At 40.4% G+C, this 21779-nt stretch overlaps 2 protein-coding genes across 2 annotated transcripts in view; one reads left to right on the top strand and one right to left on the bottom strand.

The window, feature by feature from the left end:
* Positions 1 to 4032: 4032 nt before the first annotated feature.
* On the bottom strand, positions 4033 to 7949 carry mrpl19 (mitochondrial ribosomal protein L19). Its single transcript, XM_020641524.3, has 6 exons — positions 7808 to 7949; positions 7491 to 7602; positions 7283 to 7401; positions 5300 to 5434; positions 4783 to 4964; positions 4033 to 4530 (listed from the first exon to the last, which is right to left on the bottom strand). The coding sequence occupies exons 1-6, from the start codon at positions 7884 to 7886 to the stop codon at positions 4309 to 4311; spliced, it is 849 nt and encodes a 282-aa protein (XP_020497180.1). The 5' UTR covers positions 7887 to 7949; the 3' UTR covers positions 4033 to 4308.
* A 2058-nt stretch (positions 7950 to 10007) lies between these two features.
* Positions 10008 to 21779, top strand: part of LOC109989653 (protein eva-1 homolog A) — a 91801-nt gene continuing 80029 nt past the window's right edge. The window contains exon 1 of the mRNA XM_029278810.2: positions 10008 to 10322. Coding sequence (XP_029134643.2) covers positions 10214 to 10322 — 109 coding nt within the window. The 5' untranslated portion in view covers positions 10008 to 10213. The remainder of the gene's footprint in view (positions 10323 to 21779) is intronic.

Below are 21779 nucleotides of genomic sequence, written 5' to 3'. Positions count from 1 at the left end.
AAAAAAAAACACAACTTGTGTTGAATGGTAGTTTACAGTAAATACCACTCAAACAGAGGTAAAATATGTATTTGTGGGGGATATTTTCAGCTGAAATTAATCCACAATGTAAATTCCAGTGGGTTATTCCCAAGGCTGGAATGTGATTAAAACCTTAATTGAGACTCTAAATTGTTTAAACTGCAGATGAGTGTGTCTCATGTGTATGTTTGTGATGTTTATTTTGAGTTTGTGGACGCACAATGAGAACAAAAGAACTAAGCAATAAGCTACCACATTCAATCTCAGTCAGCTGTTTTTTGTTTTTTTTTATTGATTTGTTTTTGGGTGTGTTTTCTAGCCTTCCTTGAACATAAAAAACACAGAAGATCTCTAGCCTTATCATTTTAACTTTGGTATATTTGAATCAAAGTATGAATATAGAAGGGCAGCTGTGGCTCGTGGACAATAGCGGATCGTCCATCCACTAGTTCCAAGATTGGCCATTCAAAACCAGGTTCTTCCAGTATGCATGACGAAGCGTTTTAGAGCTAGATACTGAACTCAGATTGCACCAGAAGGCGATATCATCAGTGTATGAACTTATGTGACTGAGTTAGACATTTATAGGAAGATTAGAAATCTCTGCCATCAGTGTATGGGCGTGCAGATTGTGAAGTCGTATTACTTAAAAAAAAAAGTAAAGCATTTACTTTATTTTGAAATGTTCCAATACAGAAAGTCACTCTTAAATAAAATACCTTCCTAAATGAGAGGGCCACTGTAACAATATATGTCATGCAAAGTTTATGTACAAGTCACAGACAGTACAACAATAAGCATCCAGTGAAAACACTTGTATAATTTTGAATTTGGTCAACTGACATCACTTGTGTATCTCTGCTTGGGTTTGTGATTACAAAGCGTTTTATCCCTACCAAAGTGAGGACACGGCGATAGATAAACATGGAAAGCTCCTGTGGTGTAGGATCAAGTGTGTTGTTTTGAACTTGGCCCACATAAGTTCCTTGTTAGCCTCAACTTTGTGGAGATGCAACGCTGACGAGTAACTTTGACGTCACCTCGGTGTCCTGTCATGTACGGTCACTAGAGGTGGGTATCACAGGGTAACTCATGATACTGTACACGATACATAGACCACAAAAACATTCATTTCACATGCAGCGATATATTGCAAGACAGTCCTGTAATCATACATCAGGATAACTGATTAACTAAGGATTACACAATGCTTCTAATAAGGTAAAGAGCAGAATTAATGTATTTATTCACTGCAGTTTGGTGTCAGTTTCACCTCTAATCAACATTACCCTGCCGTTAAATTCTTCTTAGGCCAGTTAACTTCTGTTCTTGTTACACTTGCTCATGTCATGAGCGTCCCTGTGAGGAGTCATGTAAGTAAGATTGGCGAGGAAATCCGTTTAGAGCCCTGTATTCTTCAATTAGTATTGATATTTGGCACCAGCGATTTCATAACTGTATCACAAGAGCCAAGTCGATGATAAAGTGCTATATCGATATTTTGCCCCACCCCTTACACTCACCCTTGCGCCCATTCGATGGACACTTTTTGTTATAACATTTTTAGGATGCTTCACCCCGACTGGAAATGAACCCTTGACTCCTGTAGCGCTGCCAGATCCTCTCCACACACACCGGATCGCATTATAAAACAACTGTGATGTCTGCCTGTTTGACTTCAGGCATCAGCTGCTTGCTATGTAATGTTTCCAAGCAGCTGTCGCACTGTCGGGTCGCCCATGTGAGTGTGTAACAAAGACAGAGTGATGGCAGCAGGAGCCTCCGTCGGGCCCCACGGGACAGTCGGAGAGAGGAGCAGACGGTCGTGTCGTTTCACTGCAAACATATGGTGAAACTCAAGTGTGTAATTTACCTAGGACTACGGGTGGCCACAGCTCACACACACACACATGTGCATACACACACGTACACACCCGGTGACAGGGTGTAATTTACCTGGGGCCTATGGGTGGCCCAGTATCCCGTTGCACTTGTCATACACACACAGACAGCTCAAACACAGTTCACACTCTGAGACAGAGAGAGTGAAACTAATTTCCCCAGACAGGAGAGTAAGAAATCACACTGACAGAGATGTTACACATCGAGTAAAGCAGCGTTTAGTGGAAGACAAAAAAAAAAAAAAAAAAAATCACAACCTGTGGGAGTTACTGCACACTCTGTATCACATCCTCTCCAATTCATCAACCTGGTAACTTTTCAAAGCTGGTGCTCTCCTCCCTCCAAGAGACAAGAGAGAGAGAGATGAAGGCCACGGGAGGAAGACAGATTAGAGGAGTGTGTCCCTCCCTACATTCCTGCTCTGACCTTCATAGTAGTGTGGCACTGTAGCTATCATCAGCCCACCATGCTTTACAGTCTGTTGTTATTTGAGGGGTGGGATTAAGGGCTCGGCCAACCTGCATGCTCCGCCCTTGGTTCTACGGCAACCGTCAACATGAGGGTCGTGTTTCGCGGGAGGATTGACAGAAAAGGCTGTCCCAGACGTTTACTGTTGGCACTGTTTGAGGTGTCTGTCTGTGAAGGCTGATATGATAGCGTGTGTGTGTGTGTGTGTGTGTGTGTGTGTGTGTGTGTGTGTGTGTGTGTGTGAGAGAGCTAGTGTTTGATCTCCATTCCCAGCCAAGGGGCTTTAACTTCACTCCAGGTGCAGAGAAGTCAACCTGAGGGCATGGGAGGCACATACAGTTGAGATCACAATCCTGACACACACAACACACAACACACAACACACACACACACACACACACGCGCACGCACTAAGGCAGGAAGTCTCCTCGAAGCAGTAACTCAGACTGTGTAACGTTGCGGTTTAAACTGGTTTACCAGTCGAGCGGTGTCGCGGTGGAATGCTTCTAAAGACTCTGCAATAATGTGCTGTGAGGATAAACATTTCTGTTACTGCCTCCACACGTGGACATCAATCAGTCCAAAAACAGAAAAATACGCAGAGTGCCAAATGAAGAGGTGAAAGGGTGCCAGCCGGTTCCAGTGGGTAGAGTACTGACAATGTGCAGGATGCTACTCCCAGAAAACTGTACACAAGAGCAGATGGGTTTCTTTGCAGCAGGTCAGGGAAAATGAGCTGGAATTTAAAAAAAACCAAAAGAAACGGACATATTGTTGTTCAACAGGTGCAGAAATGTGGCAGAAAAGAAATCAGAGAATTAACCCCACTCATAACCCCATAACGTGGATTGCTTTACACTGACGTCTGAGTGCATTTCTTCCACCCCATTACCTTAAACGTAGCAGAATAATCTGCCTCTTTATTCCTCTCTATCTCCGCACAGGAAATGTGTGTGGTCCGTAATGAGCTCAGTAAACATCTGCTACTCCTGTATTAGAGACCATTTTCTCTGCGTCTCATCCTGTAATATGGAGAAATTAGAGTGCAGGGACTCGTTCAGGGTGTTTACACACACACACACACACACAGAGCAGACATAACATAAGGAGTCCAAGTGTTTTTATACTACCCCGGCTGACGCTCTAACATGCCATCTCGACACCACAATTTTCCATCCACAACAGTAAAACACTACCGGGTGTCCTTGGTGTATGATCCCTGGATACCAGGCTTGTTTTCAAAGTGCAGGGAGCGGGCGCCTGTTCCCAGGAGCAGGTTGGTTCAGTTATAGAGAAATCTTAATCAGGTTCAGCCCAGAAGTTGCTCATTTTATTTTTAAAAAGACAGCCAAGTAAACTTGATTATTTTTCCTTTTGAACTGAAATAATATAGTCGGTTTATTTAGGACTGCAGCAGCTCCCAAAACACTTAATGACACAACATGGCTTGCTTAGAAAACTGCTTTTTGGAAGCATAAATAGAGGAATCCTGCCATCTAGTGTCAAGTTGCTATTACTTTTTTTTTTTTTTTTTTTTTACCAATGCAAGCATACAGCTTACATGAAAGAAACAAAACCCTTAAAAAATACCAAAACAGAAACTTCAACTCTAATTTGTATTTTTCAATGTAGAACAAAAAGTTCAAATGATTTATATGATTTTATTATAGAAACCACTTCATACATCAGAACAAATAGCTAAGACCAGTGGCACTGAAAAGTGAACTATACAGCCGACTGAAGACAGATTTCCTTACTACCTCTTCTTTATATTCACTGCTGCATTAACTTGAAGCGGATGATGATGATCCAGCACAGTGTTCCAACATCTCTGCAAAGCTCTTAATCCAATCGTCCCAATCATGAAAAGTCTGTTGATATGATGGTATAGATGAAGATATTTTAGGAGGATCTTCCTCACTTGCTCATCTCCCGCTGCACCTCGCTGAGGACCTTCTCCTCTAGCGTGGAGGTGTCGTACTCCTTCAGCATGTCGTACTCATTCCAAGGCTGTTCCCACTTCTGAGCGTGCTCCATCTGCTCGGGGGTTAGAGCCAGTTCAAAGCAGATTCCCTTTATGTTAAACTTCGGTCGCTCCCATCGTTTGGACCACGGCTTTGGGCGCATCCTAACCCTGAGCTGTTGAAATAGACAGGAATGATTTATCAATAGAAGCTGTAGTTTGCGGTCATTTTCAATAGTTTGTTAACATTTGTCAGATTGTTTCTTCCAAAGCAAACATTCACCAAGTTAGAGATTTAAGTCCAATTTACAAAGAATCCTACAGAAAGTCTGAGCATGAATTATCAAAACAAAAGAGGAGCTTCAAGAGTCCAATTTAATCCGCCTCTCTGATACGCATACCTGTTGTGTTTTTGCAAGATCGCTCACCTGGTTGACCGGCACCTCTCCGGTGGGGGACAAAGGCACAGGCTTCATGTTGGGGTCCACGGTGCTGTACTCGGACATAGCGTCTCTCAGATACATCAGGTTGTCATCCAGTCTCTTCTCCAGCTTCAGCACCTCGATCTGTTGGATGCGAGGGCTGTACAGCTCGTAGCAGATCTCCACGCCTGAGAAACACAAGATTAAAACATGTGCTCTGCCCGAAGGCCAACGCCTCACCTGCTCTTACGTGTCAAGAAATCTTTTAAGTATCAAATAGTTGCAGTGTGCACTTTATAAAAAGGCTCATTGTTATCTTTTATGTTATTGTTACAGAGATATCTCAAATTAAGCAGGCTTCGGTTTGACAAAAGAAAAAAGTTTAAAGTCATAATCAAGACTTGAGTGACAGGTACAGACGCTGAAATGAATATATTCACATTGACAGTGATATATAGTAACATCTGAGTCTGTGTGACATTTGAGTAAAGCAGCACTCAGACTGATACTAATTTAAACTCACCTTGGTTATCAATGATGTTCCTCAGGACAAATGAGGCTCCCAGCCCCTTCCCGCCCCTCTGGATACAGATACCGACAAAACGGTTACTTTTCCCACTGGCGTTAGGGTCGCCCATGGTCACTGCCAGGATGCTCCCTGAACACATTCAAATCAGCGACATCATTTAGATTAGAATCATTAAAACATCTTTGAAGAAATACAGCTTATATCTGCTGACTTAATTACAAAATAATCTGTAAAGATGTAATATTGTAGCAAATGATTTACAAACAACATTATTAAATATTGTAGTTAGTGCTGTGATTTTTTTTTTTGTATTTACATGTTTTATTCTACACAATACAAACAGGATGCAAAGCATCTCATTGTGTTGCTGATATGAGCGTACCCATGTCACGTTGAGTTTCAATATCGGTGCCAGGTGTTGTTGAACATAAAAGCCTGAGCATGAAACGGTGCCTTTCCTGCCGGCAGTCTCCTTTAGTTTATCGTGCAAGACTCTATTCTTACTAGTATGTATGCCTGTAGACAAACATGATTTCATAACAGAATTCTTTTAAATATAATACTATTCTGTAAATGATCATATACTGAGGAACATTTCGGAGAAAGAAAGTGGGTCTTGAGAAGGCTCTAAACACTGCTCAGAATGTGTGAGATCCTAAGACTGGAGTTTACACAACTCAGCGGCCCAGATTGTAAATGCAGAGATCTCCAACTGATATCTGTCTGATCATAACTTAATCAGGTATTGGTGACAATGGAGCTGACCCTTTGATGACCATTCGATAGAGTACTTTGTTGTGTAGGTCATGTCACAGACATAAACAAGGAGGTCTGCATGATGGGAGCCGATGCATCCACTATTTCAGGATTTTTTTTTTTAATACTTAGTGAACGATCCAGTTTCACTGCTACTTACCATGTCTGCATAGTTGTTACATTTGCCAAAGTCGGAAATCAATATTAATTTCAAGCCTTACACTATATAGCCTGATCGAGGGGCGATTTGAGGATTAACATTTTAGGGTGCTCAGCTCCTGAAGAGATCGTGACATGAAGCTTTGTTCAAGTGTTTCATGCTCCTGATAAAAAACACTCAACCAGCATCATTAGGATTTTGTCAGATTTCAAAAAGCTGGTGGTGCATTTCCCCTGATATTTCAAGTGTGCTGAGATTAAATTAAAGGTGCTTTAGCACTGATCCCAGTCCCTGCACACTGAGGCACACAACTTGTAAATAAAGTACTGGTATCTAAACTTTTTTCTAAAAGTCAGATCTCTACATCCCTAGGCAAAGTAACAAAGTTAAGCAAAGGTGTGAGAACTACTTTTTTTTCTAAAAAAAAAAAAAAAAAGCACAAACAGAGGAGCTCAGGCTGCGTTTCGGATCAATTGCGGTTAGTAAGTCAATGATAATCAATCATTTTTTATTTGTATAGCGTCAACTCATAACAAGTGTTATCTCGAGACACTTTACAAAAAGCAAGTAAAAGACCTTACTCTTTGTCTGTTACTTATTGCTATGTTACAAAGATCCGGCCTATCCATCATGAACACTTTAGCAAAGCAGCAAAAGTTACAGTGGTAAGAAAAAAACTGCTTTATTAAAGGGCAGAAATCTTCGGCCGGTTCCCCGGCTCATGACAAAACAGCCTTCACAGGCCTAGACTGCGCCGGGCTTGGAAAGGGATAGAGGGAGAGATGGGATAAGATGCAGGAAGAGGGATAGGGAGCAAGGGGGTGGGGGGAAGCCAGGATAACAAAACTTCAAATTAAACACTTAAAATCTATTGTAAACCTGAAACAGGAGAGAGAGAAAAGTTGGAGTAACTTTGACCCCTTCTCTTGAAGAAACTGCAGCTAGGACACCATGTTTATTTGTGTTAAGAATAGAGCTAGTTGCAGTAATTTCACTTGCTGGTTTTCAGGATGGGACTCTTTAAACTCTTCACATCAGAGGAAATATCTCAGGTTTCTTACCAACATAGAATTCTGGGATGTTGAGCACTTTCCTCCTGCGAATCATGTCTTTCCTCTCTATGAAAAACTTGAAAGGATCTGCTCTCTGTCTTGGAGGGATGAACTCTGGGCTCAGAAACCTGAGAGACAGAGACAACACTTACTTCACATAGTACACACATGTTTGTAATATGTGTGAGTGTCAGTGATGTCGTTCAAAGTTTCCTACTTCCTTAGAGATGCTTCAGTCTGTGTTTTGTCTATGATGACAGGTTTAGGTGGAGGAGTAAATTTCGGCGGCTGCTCGGCATTAAGACGACACAGCGATGTGGACAAGAACCCTGAGAACAAATAAGAAACAACACATGAATCATTGGTGATCGATGCAGGCAACACGTAACGTATAAGGCTGAATTTGTTAGCTAAGGGTATGTTAGCTACGTTAGCTTATATTTGGATGTACCTTACAAAAACGACAATATCTAGAATCATAACAGCAAGCTGGGAAGTAAAACCGATAACAAATAGTTTGTTCGGTTTACTTACGTTCATTTTGGAGTTGGTGGTTTCGTAATAACCTCAAGGAAAACATAAATTTGTCAAGTCCCTTCACGCAGGCTGCCATGGCTGACCTTCTGTGGCCATATGGGAGCGTGTACGGAAGCTGCGTAGGGCAAACGTGATAGAAACGCGGTTTTACCCGCATCTGCAATGCAGTCAAGTGTCCACGAGATGGCGTAACTGTGTCGTGAATCATAATCAGCCTTACTGGCCATTTATGATTCACAGTCCACATACATGAACACGAGTCCCCCCTCTTTGATTCACTTGAACCAATTCTAAAAAAAATAATGTATTTACAAGTTAAGTGTTAAAGGGTAGGCACTGCAAATTGTGCATGAATGAATGATTATTTGAATGCATTAATATGTGTTGTACAATATTTAAAAAAAAAACATGCAAAAAGATGTATTTATTACATGATGAAATTCATTGTTATTGTTTAATTTAAACTGCATTATGTTTTTTAAGGATGTTACACAAAGTTGTAGCTATTTTAAGTTGTTACAAACTTACCAGAATTGTACACTTATAATAGCCTCTAGTCAAATTCTTTCAATACCTGTTTTGATGCCATGGCACACTGTCTACATTGCGCGCATGTGTTGCCAATACTTTATTTTTAGTTAACCTTTATTTAACCAGGAAAAAGTCTCATTGAGATTAAAAATCTCTTTTACAAGAGCGTCCTGGCCAAGACAGGCAGCGGCACAATTACAGGGTTTCAGACATAAAACACTTGACAACAATGAACATAAATACAGGAATCACAAAAAAGAACCATTCATCAGAATCTGTCATAAGTCATCAGCAACAAAGCGATCAAAAAGGGGCAGTGTGAGTGAGTTAAAACATCTGCAGTCAGATATTTCTGCCTCCAGATCATTAAGACGACCTTTAAAAAACATTCAAGGAAACCAGCGCCCGAAGATTTAAAGTATCTTGCAACCGATTCCAAGAAGAGGGAGCAGCATACTTGAACGCCCTTTTTCCTAATTCGGTACGGGCTTTAGGGATGGTTAGAAGGTGTAAATCCTGCGAGGGAAGATTGCAACTTCCATTACTTTTTTGAAGTATATACAGTACTTGTATAATTAAGACAGTGTGCAGGAGTTTGCTTGCAGTTTTTGATGGACTCAGTCTTCTCTTAGACCATTCTTATAAAAAAAGACAAAGTTAAAACATTTAGTTGCCTACTTTCTGATAGTGTTGATCAGTAAATTTTAAAATGCATAGTATCAGCAATTTCTGAAGGAGAACATTTTTAACAAGGGGTTTTTTGTGTAATGGATGTGTGGGCCCCTCTTTTCACAGGGCCCAGAAATCCATGGTGACGCCCCCTGACTATAAGTGAAAGTCCATGATGACATGTAGCCTCTATGTTAAACAACATACATGATTTGACCCTCATTTGGATGAGGATGCCACTCTGCTCTTATCAGTACCAACCCCGAAATGGCATTATCCAATTAAAAGAAATTTAATGAAATCAAAGTTCCTCAACTTGTTGCATTAGAGTCATGAACCTGACCGTTGCCTTCAATATTCTTTCATCATGAGACATTCTGTTCATGATGTTTTTTGAATAAGTGAGCTTCTCACAATATAGAGAACATGTTTTAGATCGCCCATAAATATGGAGTTTATGATGGTATTGATATAAGTTTATCGATCGATAATGATAATAGGATTGTACACACCAAAGTCAAATCTTCTATTAGTTCTATTCGGTGGTTTTAAACTAAATGAAATAGGCTATCAAAAGTTTTTTTTTTTTTTTTTTTTAACCAGTTGACAGTTTTTAGTTCTTATAGGCTACTGTGTTGTAAACCTACATATAAAATATTGACTTTCTTATTCGTGTGATGAATACAAACTTGAGCACTGCTCGCTATTGCATCTGAAATGCAATGGAAATATTAAAAGACGTAGGAAACAATTAGGCTATAGTTACGCAGAACAGCATGGCTCCTGGAGAAGTTGAGACAGCATGTAGACCTACTTAAGTCATTTTCAACATAAAACATAATATAGAAAGTTGTTTTGGGGGGGGGGGGTTATTTGCCCCCCTGCGTCTGCCTGGTAAAAGCCTAACTCAGGGTCTTTGAGACCATGCAGGGCAGCGGCGGTATCCCAGGTGGGCTGCCTGCTTCCTCAACACAACACAACACGCAGATAGCAGCGCTCTCTCACAGAGCAGCAGCAGTGCACTGCTCCAGTGTGGAGGAACCTCGACCCCCGGGCTCTCACAGCGGCGTGCTGCTTTGTGGTAGGAGGATGAGGGGAGAAGAGTAGAAACATGGGAGCTAACATCTCCTGAAACCCAATGCTGCCGCTTCTGTTGGACTTTCTAATGCTCCGGAGAGAGCCCAAAACTTCGAGGTTTCAAGGATGTTCTTCTCAGATGGGACTCTCTCAGCCGTCACTTATGCGCTCCTGTTGGGAATAACGTGTCTGTCCGTGCTCTGCGACCGCACCAAGGGGTCTTCAGATTTTTCAGGTTGGTTTGTTCTTATCGTTTTCTTGTTTTTTTTTTGCAGTACTAGTGTGTAAGCTTTCCCCAAGCCTTTAAAAATCCAACATAGCTCAGGGGAACCAGCACTTCTTTTTCTAATTCCGCTGGTGCGTACACGCATTTCTTAACACGTGAGGAGATGGAAATGCGAGTGTGCCATAAACTTTTTGAGCACAAGTCTTAAAAAATAATCGTAGGATAGCTGAGGTGATTTTTTTTTGATTTTTTTTTTGAAGTGTGTCACATCAACTTCTCCTTTCAGGACGACCCGTGCCTGTGACGTGCTCCAGCATGCACCGCTCAAATGTGTGCTCCATAAACCGTCTGGAAGACAACTTAAAGACGCGGAAAAGACCCGTATTGTGCTTATCTGTTGGCCAATTCTGACACAGTTCGCGAAGAGTGACCCACATAGGGCACTTCAAACAACCTGCTTCTGCTTTACTAAAGCCATTTGCACTGCGATAGGGATTATGAGTTGGTTTATCAACTGCTAGACATATCCCATTGATGCACTTGAGATAAGGGGGGCAATGTGGTTAATGTGTCACTAGATGGAAGCTATTGTCTTGACCCGTGCTGTCATTACTTAAGATTTACAACTATAGAGAATAAAGGAACTATAGAGCAGTATTTTATGATTTGCGGTGATTCATTAAAGGTATAGGCTACATCCGTGCCTGCAACCTGCCAATTACCCCTATAGGTTTATGTGCAGTCCTGTGTGACTGATTCTGTAGGGCAGGGCTCATGTACCTGTCCACCAAAGGCAGCACATTACTTAAACTAATGAGTTATTCTGTGTTACATTGTGGGCTGTTGAGCAGTGGTGAGCCCAAGGCGAGCCTGCAGGTTTTGTTTACAGTGCCATAAAACAGGAAGGAAGCTTTGTGTCGGTGTTAATTGGCCTCTAATGGGTCTAATGGTTGGAAACGAGCAAGCTAACACTGTGGGGAAAGGTGCTAAAGAGCAGATGTATGTTACATGCTCCTGTGTGTGTGTGTGTGTAACTGTGTGTGCAATGTGTCCAACCTAATGGGCTGCTAAAGATCCTGGTGCAGTGAAGGCTGTTAACAAGGTTCATTTGAGTAATTGCCACGCATGTTCTGTGGTTGTTGGGTTTTTTTTGGACATAAATACTTTGTCACAGTACATCAAATTGTGGTTAATTAAGCAAAAAGATACAGGATCCGGTGCCAGGTTTCTGCTGCTTGGGGTAGGTTTACTCAAATGGGTTTGCTCAAATGCTGTATTAGAGAGGACTTAGCCTAATTTGTTTAAAAATGTGGTGCAAAATTCTTCTGAGAGTTTACCCCTTTAGACTTTTAGGGAGCATATTGTTCACTTGGCTCCTTAGCAGGAAACAAGGAACAAATCTTTGAGATTTCTAACTATTGCTTCTACCCTTCAGAAAAGATTGATTTTAAAACCTACACGTTTCAGCACTGTGGATGTGAAAAATATGGCTATTGTTGTTATGAGATGAGATGAGATGAGATTCAACTTTATTGTCATTACACATATACAAGTATAGAGTAACGAAATGAGGTTTGGCATCTCACCAGAAGTGCAAATAAGCAGTTATATGGAATGGCTCAGTGTAAAAGAGCTGAGTCCAAGAGACAAGCTACGCTAACATTAGCAGTATCTCAGCGAGCGAACTCTCCTGTATGCTAGAGAAAACACTGATTTCTATCATGCAACTGCTTTTATTTGTGATTTCAGTGACTTAATACAGCTTTAAAATGCTAACTTTCTTGCTAGCATTATGTCCTCTGCTCATAGGCCTACTGCATTAGCCTATTGTTTTTTTTTCTAACGTAACATGATAATTTAGCCTACCATGAATTAGTTCTTCTTTGATGCTCTTAAACAAAAACTATCAAAGACAGAAATGATTTCTTAGCTGAACTTGTAATTTCATTGATTATCAGAATGATGCTACTTGCAAATCCTTACCACGTTCGATACAGTATCAGAGGAACTTCCTGTAGCGTTATTCAAACCTCTCTAATGGGGCTCGTGTTTGATGCACATGCTCCTGAGATCAGGTTGTTATCCAGAAGGAATGCCAGCGTTGGGGGTCTCAAGGTGCAGTTCTGTTTTGTTGCTTTTTACAGAAGTGCTGAGCAGGCATCCCTGTGAATGAAAAGATGAGAAAGGGGGCTGTGTCAGAATACCACAGGGACAAAGACCTCCTTCAGTCCTCACATTCTTGACCAGCTGGAGTATCCCTGGAGACTGGAGAGAGCGAGAGAGAGAGACAGAGGGGTTTGATTGACAGGTGGTGCCAAGGTGGAGGGTGACAGAAGTGGTGGCTTTAGATCAAACATCTGTCAGTCAGAAGGCTGGAATTGTGATGTTGGACAATCTGGTCACATCAGTGAAGATCCTCCACAGTGGTGAAGGAACCAACTGTTGATTTCAAGAGAAATATTAATGGCAGAACAATATTTTATAATTTCTCATGTGTTTATTTTTTATTTTTTATTGCATGTGTAGTGTCACATTTGGGGCATTTTGACATCTGGAGTAATGTCAGTATCAAATTTCATTGCTGCAAGGAAAACAAACAAAGTTGGTAGGTAATTTAATTGTGTGTCATCCCCTGTCATCATCCTCTATTATAAAGCTGCTTCAACAGCTAATTAGAGGTATGGAGTGAGCTGAGCAACACTTAAAAGCCCCCAGGCTAAGAAAGCTAGCAAGGCAGCTAATTCATGCTATTTGTTTTGCAGGCTGTCAGTACTTTTCTGTGGTTCTTCTTCACAGAACTTAGACACAAACTTAATGTGTCCTCTCCTGCATAAGCTTTGGTTAGCTCTTCTGATGACTGTTCGTTACAGACATTGGTAATGGTTTTTAGGAAATGTGATGTAAAGTCCCACTGTTTTCTCACATTTTACAGACCAAATGAGTAAGTAAGAAGCTGAAATCTTATTGTATTATTATTGCTTATCTGTCTTCTGGATGCAGATGTTACCTGGCAAACTCTCTGACACTGCTGACGGGTTACAGTGAAGCAACTTTTCTTTTCTTTCTCTGCAATAAAAACCCCAAAGGCAAAACAAAACCCCTATTTAACCTCAGTCAATGGGATGTGAGGCTGTTGAGGGGCCATGGGGTCAACTGAGGTCAAACCATAGGGACTGTGAGTGTGTGGTTAGGGGGAGTTATCATCCATCTTGTTCTATGTTCCCCTTTGTTCCCCTCATCACACGTGTTGAACGCTGTGGGGTAAGGTTGAATGAAAGTCAACACAACAACAGTTTTAGGTCATGAATTCCAACTGAGTTCAAAAGGAGGATTGAGATGTTTATGTATGAGCTTTTTAATTCAACACGTCCCTATGTTTTACATTTATGTCTCCTTCAGATTCTAAATTGAGGAAATCATTTGAACCAAATGACAATTTGAGCTGCAGGCTCAGTGTTGCTGTTTAAACGGTTTTCAGTCAGTGTAAAATGTTGAATAGGCTGAACATCCAAATAACTCATGGAGAGAAATGGAAAGTTGTGATCAGTTTAATCACGATTTGAATAGTCATTATCATCTCTTAAACTATGTCTTTACAGAACTACTTCACAAACTGCTTTTTGTTTATCTGTAGATTTTACCATTGTTAAGAACCTTGTCATTTGTTGTGTACATTTTGATTCTTCCATTATCTGACGGACCATTTTTGTTTTAACGTTTCATACAAATATATTGGTCAGCCGCTCTGCCGCCATGTTTGTTTTCCCCTGTTGGCCAGGAACAAGTCTCTTTTTAAAGTCAAAAGATGAAGATACTGTAGTTGTTTGAATTCATGTGTAGAAAAAAGGAACCCAAAGGTGTCTGCCAACCCTTTGATAATGTGTTGAAGAAGTTTTCAACATCAAAGCTGTCAGCAACTTTTTTGATGAACTATGAACCAATGGCAACACTTGATGTTATAAATTACTACATTTCCTTGTATTTTTAACTAATGGAGGCAATGCATTATACACTTCATTGATGGAAACTATGGTCGTGGAAAGCAGACAAATGGAAGCTCATGTTTTTTTTCTCAGGAAGCTGCGCCTAATCCAACTCCAGATTTTCATCCAACTTGATTCAGGTCAGATCAATTAAAACCTTTTATTTTTGCAGTGGGCAGGTTTTGTTGCCATTGGGGCATTCTTTGTGAAACAAGCAAGATGGCATCCACTAATGAAGAACTCTTGGAATCCACCATGGCTTTACCTTTAGAAGGCAAGGGCTGATAATTTACATAACCTTCAAATGGAAAGTCTTGCCTATACATCATGTCATGTCAAATGTCTACTTGTTATATTGACCTAGAAGCCATAGCATTTGGGAACTACCTAGCCTAGCAGCTAAGGCACATATCTGTTGAGATTGGTTGTAGTATCCAGAGGTATTTTCAGCAGTTGAGATCATTTTGAAGTCAAAAACTGAGCAGTGCACAACTGGAGGGTCTTTTGTTGGCAGACTTGACCATTAATAAAAAAAATAAAAAAAACTAGGTTCACTATCCTCTCATTGTGTGATGTAAAAGTTATCTGAGCTTGATACTGTTAAGGTGACAGATAAGCTACCAATTGTCAAGTTCTCTAAGCTGCGTGACAATGCAGCCAAACACACACAGACACTCAAATCCGCCTATGCTATTACCCCATGGGCCACTGGATTAGTATACTCCTTACTGCATACCCCCACACTTCCACAGAAACACACCCCTTCACCTATAACTGAGTGCTGCTCCAGGGTCCTCAAATCATAATCCTCACAGATTTTTGGAGTGGCCAGGGGTAAGGTAGCACGCTGAGTCCCCAGCTCTCCTCCATGAGCCCCCTTCCCCCCCCGTCTAGTTCCCCTGCCTTCTTGCCCCTCCACCAACTTGCAGCCTCTGCTCCTCCCCAGGGCTTGCCTGATCACTGTTTCTGTGTGCACCAGGTGAGCTCTGTCTAAACAAATCCTGCCTCCCTCTTGTTTTGTCTACTGCGGTGGAGGCAGGCGGCAAGGCGGACAGCGAGGGCCTTGCATAAGGCTGCTTTTCTCTCTGGCTGAATAGAGGGGGGGGTGTTGCTTTTCAAGGAACCGTTGTTGTGTATAAGTTCTCAAAGGAGTGAATTGTCAAGAGATTTTTGATTTATGGCATCATGCTGTCAAAACACAGAGCTGTTGGTGACAATAAGGGATTGACTTTCATATCAAGTATTGTTTTGCTAGGAAATGAATTAAAAAAAAGTTGAAGCATCACATGTGATTAAGGCTTTGATCTCTTACATTTTAGAAGTCAAATCAGTAAAAACATATGTTAAAGACAGGATGCATGTTTCAGAAGTATTTGTTAGGGGCTTGAAAGCATTATATCAACTCTGAATCTAGTTTTATAATCTACTTACGAAGTCTAAATCCGTTTAAATCCATTGAGGTGTTGCTTTCATAACAACAAAGAAAACAAGGCTAAAGCCATCTTAAAAATTAAGATCAACAGCCACTGACATTCAAATGACTAACAGGCTTTTTGTACACTGCTCTTTATCAACAAAAAGATTAGATACACCAGCATATATGTCATTCTACCAAATTCCGATGGTAGGGCTCTGACCCAAGGTAGTTGAAATCTAGATTACATGTTTCAAGGTAAAACATGTATTTGATAAGCTAACAGGGAATAATCAATGTTGCACAACAGCTAACATTAGCATTCAAACAAGCTAATTTCATGCTAACTTTTATGTACATTGCTCTTTTTCCAAACAGAAAACAAAGTATAAGCTATTGTCCTCTGATATTGGTCAGTGAAAATCTAAAGTACATGTGCCATCTAAAGTGCTATAGTCAACCGCCCACAAGCGCAAAGTCTCAACTTTAGCTTTGAACAAATACCTAGCTTACGTTACCCTGACTGTTTTTTTCAAATTGTTCTTTGATATCAAAAGTGTAAGGCACAGATTAAGTCCATTCACCATATTCAGATAACAGCCATTGTCCTTAGATATTGCATAGTAAAAATCCAATAGGGAATATTTTAAGATCAAACACCGTTTTTGAACAAATAGCTAAGTCAGAACAGCTAACATTAGCATTCAGCTGTTTCATGAGTGACATTACTGTTAGCAAGAAATGTACGTCCTGTAACTTCAATGACACCTTCCGCCACTGTTAGGTATTAATTGGGTTAATCCTAGTAGTTGGTAGTTAACAGTAATGATAGAATTGGTAAATTAAATATGTTGTTTGGACTTGAAAAGAGCGCAATGTTATCGTCTTTTCATTTTCAGATAATTTTGGAAGCAGTGAAAATATATCTTTTGTGTTTGTACAGTTTGCAAGCTTTAACACAGGGACCAGCAAGATGTCAAGGAAAATAGAAGCCATGGGAAAATTATTGATAAGAAGCTTTGTTTTGTGTGAGATTAATCAATCCGTTATCAGAAACCAATCATCATAAGGTCATTTAAAATTGAAGGGAGTTGAGGCAGAGATTTGCCTTGCATTATGTTACAGAATAGCTTGTCTAGTATGCTAAGAATGTTTGGCTGAGACTTAAAATATTTATGTGTGTGTGTGTGTAGTGTGACGAAATATAAATAGTTCTGCAATGCTTTTTATGTATTGAAATGTAAATCCCATCTATAAAGTCTTTGCAACAGATGTATTTTTGCAACTATATCCCCCATTAATCTAAGATACATTTGAAGTTAAAGAGCCTTTCTGTTGAAGAGAGGTTGGAGATGTAGATAACTTCTAGATGTGTGTGCCTCTGTACGCAGTTATGGCAGAGTGTGTGGGTTGTGTGTGTTATTTAAGGTGGAAGTCTGGCATGGCACAACGTGATAGCAATGAACAACATGACCTACTGTCTACGTACCTCCGCCTGGATACAATAAGTTCATAAGCAAACACACACACATGAAGCAGAGGTTGACATCATGTTGGGAAACAACAATGTGGTGTTGGTGATGAGAGACGGGTGTTAACAAGAGGAAACAACTCTTGCTTGTTGTTAATAAGGTCAGTATGAGGAAAATAAAAAAAAAACAGACACCACACAACGCAATAAAACACAAGGTTTTAAAATCATACACCTTTACTTTGGAGTGATTAAAAGAGGAATTCTGTTGGGAAAAATATGCTTCACAACTTCAACTGTTTATTAAATGAATCAAGTTTCTCTCTGCTTTTTTACTATAACAACACTTTGCTGGAGGAAATTCCTGTGTAAAAGGACAAAGCATTGAATACATAAGTGTTGACAAGATTAATGAGAAAATGTGTTCAAAGGAGACATACCATCAAAGGCAAACTCTGCATGTCAGGTCCTGGCACATTAGCCATATTAATGTGCATCTGTCAAAATATGTTTCTGTCTTGCTGCCTTTGTGTGGGAAAAGATCACATCCTGACTGAGGTAATGCTTGATAAATGATTCGACCGCTGTTGGGGCAATTTACACCAGATTAATTATTGGTATGTCATTCAGGGCCTGGTGTCTGTCAAAGAAAGGATTCAGACTCGATAGGCAAACAGTTTTGTAATCAGCGAAGGTTTTGTAGGATGCGGATTAATAGACATGAATCTGTGCAGCTTTACTGAACATGTTACTTTTAAATTCAACACTTATTAAACCCTCTAAATAAAACTGATCCTTTACATAAACAAAACCCTCACAAGATGACTCAACTTTTATTGCAGAAACAATTTAAGTCGGTGTAATATCTCTGTGTGTGACTGTGTGTCAAAGGTTCTACTCACTATACCTAAAGTGGATCATATCTGAGGCTTTCAAACTTGACCACCTTTCGTTGCTTTGCCCAATTTGTTTGGCTCATTTGAGCATGTTCAAAATTGGTATTTAAAATTCTAGCAATCCTGACAGGGAAAAGGTCATGGTTTCACTAGATTTTGATACAAGAAAATGTCTGTCCTGAGTCACTGCTGACACTTATCACAAAATTTGATTAGGATTTAGTAACTAACAGCAGGAAATAAACTCAAATAGCCCATTTTAACAAGTTAAATACATTCAGAATGGGGAATGGAAACAAAGTACAACTTTTACATCATGAAAATGCTAAAAGCAAAGACAGGCTGTGCATTGCCACTAAAATACATTCAATATTAACATTTTTGCTAGTACTTGTGAAGTGCTAAATTCTATAGCTTTTTATGACTGGACAACAAACTTGTAGTTAGTGCTGAAATGAAGTTGTATATACATCAAAATTCTAGGAGGAATGTCCGACTCTGCTGCAAAGCAAGAAAACGAGCCAAAACTTCTCGGAAAATATTCATCAGAGTAAGTGAAGAAGAGTTGAACACAAGTGTGTTTTGCTATTGTCATACTCTGTGAAGTGAGTGACACACACATTAAGTAACCCCCGATAACACTACAGTATAAGATGTCTCTTTTTCAACCCATATACCAAAGTCAGAATCGAATAAACTGAACACCCATACTTTCCCAGAAAACACTTTACAGTAATGGAATGTTGACTGAGGGATTACATTGGCAGTTGTCCAAAACAAAAATCACTATCATTTCTGTGAGAGTGGATGTCACGTTTTTAAAACTGCGTCTGTCTCGAACATGATTTTGGGGTGAAACTCCCAAATTAAACCCAGGCTGCTCTAAAAATGACCTCGCAGGCAGTGGGGGAGTACTAACTACCGTCTGAACAAACCTGCATGTCTTAATCAAGACTTATAATCAGCAGAAAAACTGCTCAACCACTCAGCCTTTAATTGGATAACCATTATTTTGCATAGATTTTTGTTTATCTCTAAAAACACCCAAACAGAAGTTGAATGGCTGTATAGTAATAACTGTTATTGGGGAGAGAAGACGGGGGGCTAAGATGTATATGTAGACATTGCAGGTGTGTGTTTGCACTTGCCTTCCCAGACTGTGGGGGAGGTGAGAGGAACTCCAAAGAAAACACAGCGAGATGTGGGAAGAAGATTCTTGAGTGACACTGTGGCATTGTTGCATGCTGCTGCATATAGCAGAGCTATCTGTACGTCTCTGTTTAGGCAACAATTGTGTTATTAATTAAGCCTCGTCATTTGTTATACTCTGAACAGGACGCTCATGGGGAATCAGATAAGTAGCAATACCTGCAGCTACAAGTACAGAGGGTTTCACCAGCCAGGGTAACGATGAAACTGAGCCGTAGAAAAACAGAAACAAGTGTTGAGAAAGAGAGCGACGGGTGTGTGCAGCGGCAATTATCTCCTCGTGTCCACCCTTAATGTTGAATTATGTGCTCAATGAGATGGGTGACACACACTCTTATGTACATGTGCAAAAAAGCAGCACACACACCTTTCCCGCTCCTGGATCCCACAGAATGTAAACCATGCTTTGATGTCCCCCTCTGTCTCCTTTTTTTTCTGTCTTTCTCTGTGTTTCCGAAGAGCTGATTTATGTTTGCTTTAGGAGGCAGCATGTCCGCCTTGATCTGCTTTCTTTTTTGTTCTTTCTCCATCCTTCAATCCCCTTTTTAACTCGTGTATGAGAGGAGGGAAAAGAACATTAGTTATTTTGGATTGATTAAACCCCCAGAGGCAAAAAGAGAGAGAGAGAACGGGAGACAGACACAGACAGAGAGAGAGAGAGAGAGAGAGAGAGAGAGAGAGAGAGAGAGATGGAGAGGTAGAGAGGTGGGGCACAGAAGGGCCAGTCTGAACAAGGAGGCATTGTGTAGCCCCCCAACTGTGTCGGACTGACAGTCTGCATTACAGCACGCTACAGCAGCCCGCTCCCCAAAGCACTGCTAATCTGTTGCTTACTTGCCCCTCTAGCTCGCTCAGGTAAGGGGGGGTGGGGGGAGGGAAATATTTTTCTTGTTTTTTTTTTTCCACGTTGAGGCCAAAATCAATTGTCATATGTTTATACTCCATTGAAGTCGTTTTCAGCATGGGGTCTTTGTACAAGTAAAGGTGAGTTAGCATATGAACGTAATAATGTATGGCTCAAAATATATTATTCAAACCATTTCTGATATCTGTACCTCTTTGATTATTGTTTCAGATCCCGAGCTGTAGACTGATTATGAGGTATAATTTCTAGGTTCATGGTATTGATTGTTTGAACCATTGTAGGTTTACAGAGGCATACTGAGACTGCGAATAATGCACAATAGGACGATTTCTAGCGGGTGTAATGTTAACTGTTCAGTATAGCACGTTAGCATGCCATTATGTGCTAATAAGCACCAAACACAAGGCATAGCTAAGGCTCATAGGATAAGCTTGAAGTCAGGGGATCACAAGAGTTATCTCAACTAATCCTCGGGGGGATGTGAATATTTGAACCAAATCTTAATGGTGAACTTGTTGAGATATTACATACACAAATATGACTTCGTTGTGCTTCATAATGAGGGAAAGATAGTTAATCACCGAAGTCGCTGGGAATAAAGTTTGTTCAAGTATTCTATCTGGATAAGAGAAAACCAGGCTAGGAAATGTATTTTATAGTACTGCTCAGCTATTGACAGGAACAGAAATGTAACATTTGATGATACATGCTTTAGTGTAAGTTTTAGCACAGCAACGTTTTTCTGTGTAGCAGCAGGCATGGTGGAGATTAGGGTTGAACACTTTGCAGACAAAACCTTTAACCCAAGGAGACCCCAGTTGGTTGGTAGCTAAAAGAGCAAGCTCTCTGTTTGACTCTGGATGAATGGAGCAAGGTAAGCTTCCACTTTAAGTCTGGTCATTCCTGTAGATCAGTCTGGGTTTGTTGTAAATGGAAGTAGATCTCCCTGCTAAGTCCCATTGGACATGCTGCCGACGGCTTTTCACTCCCTCAGCTCCTCAGGACTTGTTCTATTGCTTGTTTTCACAGAACAGCCCCCCCAATACGCTTTTAATTCCCCCGAAAGCTCAGCCTTTCACTGCCCACCCACTCCCACTTTTTTTTTTTTTTTTTTTAAGGAAATACTTCTCCTCTCTTCACAGCGCATGCTTGGACCTTGGCTGAGGTATGCTGTCTTGCTGTTCTTGCATTTAAACTAATGAGTGTTTTTTTACAGGGGGTTTAGTGGGATTTTGATAACAAAAGAAAGTAACAGAGCAAGTGGCCGGCTATACTGGGGAGAGTCAGAACAGCCAAGTTTTAAATGTGGAAGTAAAGATTGTTAATTTATGTAATTAAATGATATTTGGCGAGCTGTATATGGGCTAAATTGGATTTTTCTATTGAAATTCTTGTACTTTTTCCAATGCACAGCAAAAACCCTGACCAGTGTTAGCCACTGTGATTTGATTCACTTTCAGATTTTTTTAATCATGTTCATTTCTACTCTTTCTACAGAAATAGCAGCTAATCTCACAGATATTTCTGTACCTTCTGGCATAACAGAGAACCCCTCAAAAACATGACTTTTCACATTCAAAGTTCAATTACCAGACTGGTGGTCATGGTACAAACCTACATGTCTTTAC

Source organism: Labrus bergylta, chromosome 15, assembly GCF_963930695.1.
Source record: "Labrus bergylta chromosome 15, fLabBer1.1, whole genome shotgun sequence".
NCBI lineage: Eukaryota > Metazoa > Chordata > Actinopteri > Labriformes > Labridae > Labrus > Labrus bergylta.
The sequence above is the reverse complement of the archived record's forward strand: the minus strand, read 5'-3'. Positions and strand labels throughout refer to the sequence as shown.

What these genes read in the sequence shown, in the direction of transcription:
- mrpl19 (XM_020641524.3), bottom strand. Translation starts at nt 7,886, where the DNA reads ATGGCAGCCTGCGTGAAGGGACTTGACAAATTTATGTTTTCCTTGAGG. An exon ending in ACTGAAGCATCTCTAAGGAA is followed by an intron (nt 7,402 to 7,490) that starts GTAGGAAACTTT and finishes TCTGTCTCTCAG; the next exon opens with GTTTCTGAGCCCAGAGTTCA. An exon ending in CATCCCAGAATTCTATGTTG is followed by an intron (nt 5,435 to 7,282) that starts GTAAGAAACCTG and finishes GAATGTGTTCAG; the next exon opens with GGAGCATCCTGGCAGTGACC.